This window comes from Uloborus diversus, chromosome 7 (assembly GCF_026930045.1).
Source record: "Uloborus diversus isolate 005 chromosome 7, Udiv.v.3.1, whole genome shotgun sequence".
NCBI lineage: Eukaryota > Metazoa > Arthropoda > Arachnida > Araneae > Uloboridae > Uloborus > Uloborus diversus.
In genome coordinates this window covers 112081726-112087908 of record NC_072737.1, presented here as the reverse complement: position 1 = coordinate 112087908, position 6183 = coordinate 112081726, and the positions used below count along the sequence as shown (strand labels likewise).

General features: G+C 31.8%; 1 protein-coding gene across 1 annotated transcript; it reads right to left on the bottom strand.

Annotated features, from left to right (window-relative positions):
- Positions 1-1329: 1329 nt before the first annotated feature.
- Positions 1330-5928, bottom strand: LOC129226837 (uncharacterized). Its single transcript, XM_054861466.1, has 2 exons — positions 2478-5928; positions 1330-1814 (listed from the first exon to the last, which is right to left on the bottom strand). Exons 1-2 carry the CDS (start codon positions 5926-5928, stop codon positions 1330-1332), a joined length of 3936 nt encoding a protein of 1311 aa, XP_054717441.1.
- Between the last annotated feature and the right edge of the window lie 255 nt (positions 5929-6183).

The following is a 6183-nucleotide window of genomic DNA, read 5'->3' as shown; positions in this document are numbered from 1 at the left end:
TTGCTGAAATTAATACCCAATAATGTACTAAGTATCATAAAAGAAATACTTTACTTTTGAAGTTTTATTTTAACTCTTTTGTCTTCAAAATCAGTTTTAAACTTAGTGACATTTTGTAAAATTATGATTTTCCACTTCACATAGATACAAAGATTCAAATGAGGGAAAATTCTGACAACTTTAAAATTTTGCAAGAATATAGAGCTGTTCTTCTACTACTTGCTTGAAGAAACTCAAAATTGGTTTTCGATTTCCAAACGTAAAATAAAATTCAGAAAAATAGCATTTTCTTTGTGTTTTATGGGTCAATCCATACAGGTTCGACGGATGGGTGCGCTCGACCATTCTTAATATTTTTTTTAAATTCATATCTCTAAAAGCTGCATATGAAAGATGTTTAAAACCACTTTTATTTTTTCGGTCAACTGGACCTTTGATTTTTTATAGGTCATCAAAAGTGATTTTCGTGGTCAAAAATAGGACTTTTAGAACTTTGCATTTTGGCCAAAATCTATTTGAATTACATTTATAACAGTTAATTTAACGCTTTGTTGTTAAAGTGCATAAGTTGATAGTTTATGTTTGTATTCAGTTTGATTTTGCAGGGGAAGAAAGTGATAAAAATAAATTTTATTTTTTCATTTATCAAATCTGAAATTGTTTACTTTTTTACGAATTAGTTTACGCACTACATACACAGGATTATCTTCTGTCAAAAAAAAACTCAAGGGCGATGGGAGGGGAACTTAAATGTTTGTGAGGGCAGAAAATCTGAATTTGTCAAATGGAACTCAAACTTTTTCGAAACATGATAATATTTGCCAAATGGAATTCCAAATTTCGCCAAATGATAGTTTTACTGAATAGAACTCAATTTTACCAAATAGTGATAATTTTGCCAAATCATCAAACAAAATTACAGAATAAGGAAATTTTTCGAAGGTCACAGTGACCTCCCATCAGGGCTCTTCTGGCGGAAAGTGGGAAAATTGTTTGGCTTTGACCAATTCTTGCTACATAAGACTATACCTTTGTTAAAATATAATTCAGTTTTACAATTAGGCTCTTAAATTAAAGAGAAAAGATCTGTAAGGCTAAGCTATTTTTTAAAACCTTTACACACCTTCAGAAAAAAATCCATGTAGATGACACAACTTGAAAATAACTTTTACAAAAGAGAATATTCATTGTAGATTATCACAATAATTGATAATGAAAGCAAAATTTATTGGATGATGAATTTTGAATAGTTTAACAAGAATATGTAACAATCGGAAAATATATTTAACAGATAAATTTCGAAAAAGCACAATGTCATTTTACCCTTGTTTAAGATGAAAGTGTGTTTTTCATATTCATGATATTCATTTTTTCCAAACTTTTACACAAATCTGTTTTTGATGAATGTGCATAAACAATAGGCACAACTTTCTCTGTGGCAGGCAATTTATATGGGCCAATAAAAATTATTCCATCTTTTGTAAATATATCAGGATTATTAATCATGTCTTTGATTTCCTGACATTCAAACAGTTCATCAACATCTATTCCAATGGCAGCACAGGACTCACGTAATTTGTTGTATTCTTTATATTTCTTTTGCATTGTTGGTGATAATACTGGCTGAATGTTATCATGAACAGTACTCGATCCCATATCATTTGAGGTTTTCTCTTTTTCTTCAGAAGCTGTATCAATCAATTTCTCTTTCAACTGACTTCTTTTAGTTTTTAAAATTTTATTTTTATCAAGTTTCTTCCTTTTATTTGGCAAAGGTTTTGACATGGTATCAGCAACCATAATATTGCCCCTTTCTGTAGCATTTTGTTTTAAACTGTTTTTGGATTCATCTGTTTCTAAGGATATGTTTTCAGATGGATTTTTAACACCGATTTCTTTTCCATTATTTGTTTCATCTGAAGTTAGGGTCATTCCCAAATTAGCTTTATTTACTTTTTCAGACTTATTTATTTCTGAAGCAACACACTCCTTAACTTCATTATTCTGACCTTTTCTTTTTCTATTAATTGGCAATTTGCTATCCTTCTTTTGACACTCAAACTGTTCCTTTGACATTTCCTTAATATTATCACTAAATGCATTAGACAGTGTATTTTCAGGAAATTTTTCCTTTTTAGCAGTAACTGAAATTTTGTTTTCAGTTTCATCACTTAAATCACTGCTAAACTTTCTCTTTGTTCTCCGAGATATTTTGAGATCTTCTGATTTATTTATTTTTGGGCCGACTTTTGAAGATGATCTTTTCAGAGGAACAAAATTTGTAAGCTGATCATTATGCGCTATTTCTTCATTCTGGTCAGCAACATCTATTTTCTTACTTTTTTCAACAGATAGAGAGTTATCAACAAAATCATTTTGATCCATTATTGAATTGTTTTCACATACCATTTCTGCTGAAGGGGTTTCGATTGGTGTTTTCTTACAGTTAATTTTACTTCGTGTAAGCCTACTTTTACTCTTTAGCAAGCCAAGATCTATCTTATCTTCTACATTTTTATGATGAATATTTGTTATTCTTGTAACTTCAGCTTGCTGCAACTGAATTGACACTGGAGAACTCCCAACATTTTTTACATCTTTTCGCTCAATATTTGTTGTGGATTCTGACAAAGGTACTGTTTCAGTTTCATCAATCGAACCGATTACATTATCAGTATCAGAAGCATTAACTAAGGAAGCACATTTATGTACTTGTTTTCTGTTTCTTTTCCCAGCTTTTCCAATCAATCTGTTATCCTTTGTTATCTCAGACTTATCACTATGTTTTTCAGATTTCTTTTTCGGTGATTGAAAGTGTTTGTCCATGGTACATTGCAATAATGTTGATTCATTTGTTTCAGTAGTTTTTAAACCGGAACTGCCACCTTGAGATTTACATATTGATGAATTTTTAGCCATTGTCATATACATATCAATTTCATCATTTAATTCTTTATACTGTTGTGACAGATTAGATTTGGGTGATATTTTTGACTGCTTTGGTGAAGGTAAGATTTGTTTTTCACTTTCAGTAGAATCATCAAGAGTCACTTTTTGTTTAGAATTAATTTGATGCTTGGATAAAGGTTTCTCAGCAAGTTGAATCGAATTCTCCAAATTTGTTGACTGTTTTACAGGGGAAAAAGTCATTTTATTTACACTTTCTAGTTCAACGATACGGTTACATGACTCTAGTGTTCCTGAGTTTTTAGTTTTCTCAGAACAAGCAGAAAGCATATCTTTTTCACTGGTTTCATGAAGTTTGGGAATATTTGGAGAAAACCTAGCAGTAATTGAATTTCTCTCTTCACTAACAATATTTTCATGAGGTATTCCAAATTTACTAGAGTTTTTGAGAGATAAATTTTTGCTTGGTTTCAAAAACTGTGAAGCTGATTCAGTTTCATTGGAATCTAATGTTATTTTAGTTTTTTTCATAACACACATATTTATATCTTCTACACTTGAATCTGAAGTGCATTTAGATTTTAACTTGGAAGCTTTATTCGCTAGTCTCGAAGATTTTATAGGTGATTTAGTATTTTTATTTTTGTTCGAAGATATGGTATTTTCTTCACTTATCATGTTTGCAGACATTGATGAAGATGGAATATCAGGCTGAATATTGGCATCATCTATGTGTAATTCAGCATGATTTTCAGTCAGATTCATGATCTTGCTCTCCCCAGAGTTACAAGATTCAGTTAAACTTCTTGACAGTTCAGATTTTAGGGGAAATTTGCATCCTTTCAGTCGAGCTTTCTTATCCTTTTCAGATTTTATCTTAGGACAGTTATTAGTCACGGAATCAGAATCTACAGAGAGCTCATTCTCTGTGTCTTTTGATTTGTTAAAAGCTACATTTGAAGCGCGTTTGGGAGACATTAGAGTTTTACCAGTTTCCTCAATATGTATTTTGATGGGATCTTTAGCAGTTACTTCCACCTTGTTATCAGCTACAGTGGTCAACTCACATTTTGGAGAAAATTTATCTTGTTTTAAAGGAATTTTAGTAGTCTTTTTAATGTTAGCCAGTCTCACAGATCTTTTAGACAATTCAGTAGTCTTGTTTGAAGATATGGCATTTTCTTCACTTATTATGTTTGCACCCAAACATGAAGAAGATGGAGTATCAGGTTGAAAATTAACATCATCTGCGCATAATTCAACTTGATTTTCAATAACTATCTTCCTCTCTTGAGAATTACAAGATTCAGTTGATCTTGTAGACATTTCACAATGTGGGGAAATTTTGCTTCCTTTTAATAGTGTTCTAGAAACTTTATCATTTTTAGATTTTATCTTAGAGTTGTAATTAGTCACTATAATAGAATCTCCAGATGCCACAGTTTTTGGGTCCTTGGCTTTATTAGAACATACATTTGAAGCATATTCGGAAGACATTTGAGTTTCACTAGTTTTCTTAATACGTATAATAATAGGATCTTCAACAGTTGCTTCTACCTTGGTATTAGCTCCAGTGGTTAATGTACATGTTGGAGAAAAATTGCCTTCTTTTAAAGGAGTTTTAGTCATTTTACTGGTTTTGGGTTTCATCTCAGACTTGTTTTTTGTAGTGATAACAGAGTTTGCAGTTGTGTCATTTTTATTTATTGTCTTAAAATTTTCTGAATCTTTTGTTTTGTCAGCATACGTATTTAGAAAACTTTTTGTACCAGTGCTCTCATTATCTATAAGTGATGTAACAGATTCTTTGGGAGTTTTTTCCCTTTTCTGTGCATTATGTGATTCAGTTTGCGTATTTGACAATTCACATTCCATAGAAAACGTGCCTTGTTTTAACAAAGACTTGTTGGTTTGATTACCCCTGATCCTTGTTGCCCTTTTCAGTTGCTGAATTGTTTTAAGGTTTTTAGTATGTGTTGATTTTGTTAGACATTCAGTCTCCTTCATATACGGCAAGCTTGAGAAATCTGATTTTGATGGGACTGATACTAGCTCATCAGTATTTATATTCTTTTCCAAAGATTCATCACTTCTGTTCTTACTTCTATTTCGAGTTTTTCTGATAAAATGTTTAGTATTTTCTACTTCACCAGTTGATTCTGTAACTGGCGACTTCACCGACTTCTGAATTTTCTGCGGTGGAGTATCTTCTACAACAGTTTCAGCTTTTCTTTTGCAGCGCCTTTTTCCAAGCTGCTTGGGCGAATCTGACGCTTCATACAGTTCATTTTCAATAATAACATTAACTTCTACAGGATTTTTATCGATACCATCATCCTTCATTTGAGTAGCTTCCACTTTATTACATTTTGACAACTGTTTGTTACTTTTAACTGATTTACCTTTGATAGCAGGTAAGTTAGATATTTTACTTTTTTTATTAGATTCAGACTCGCTTTCATTCCCTGTTTTATTAATTTTATCCAGACTAATTGACGCAATTAAAGAATCTACTTGCTGAGATTTTTTAACAGCATCACATTTTTCAGATGTAGAAAATTTTTTTCCTGTTTCACTATTTACCTCCGAGAAACTTATGTTGCTGTGCTGTTTTCCTGTATTTTCGATACTTTTCGTATTTGTAACATCCTTAGAATTAGTTGCATAATTTTCTCTTGATTTATTTTCATTCCTGTTTTCAAAAATACTTTCATTACATTTACTTTCTTTCTCCAAGGACTTCTTTTTTGGACTATTTTTACTGATGACCCAAGAATCTAGAGTTTTTTGTTTCAATTTCGAGTTTTCCTCAGTAGGCACAGTAAAAAGCAGAGCTAAATTAGGTTTAGTAATGGTTTCAAAAAATACTTCCTGTTCAGCTATGCTCAATGATTCGTATTCATCAAGAGAATTTACTAATGGTACACCAAACCTTGCAGAAGTTTTCAAGAAAGGTTTTAAACCTTCGAAAATTTTTTCTTTCTCCGGGACACTAAGATTGGCAAATTTAGTAGCGTCCATCCTGTACTGCAATTGTGAAGTGAGTAAAAACTGCAACAATTACATACCAGTATAAACTAGGTTTACCATTCACTCGATTTATTTTTATTGATATGCATCACTAACAATGCACTCGCACATGCACGATGTAAACACAGCTGAGTCTATCGAACCGGCAGACCTGCAAAGACATATGCATCTTGATCATGCGCATTGGTTCAAAACCCTCTAAGCTGCTATTGAACCTTGCTGCTAGGTGTCGCTAGTATACTCTAA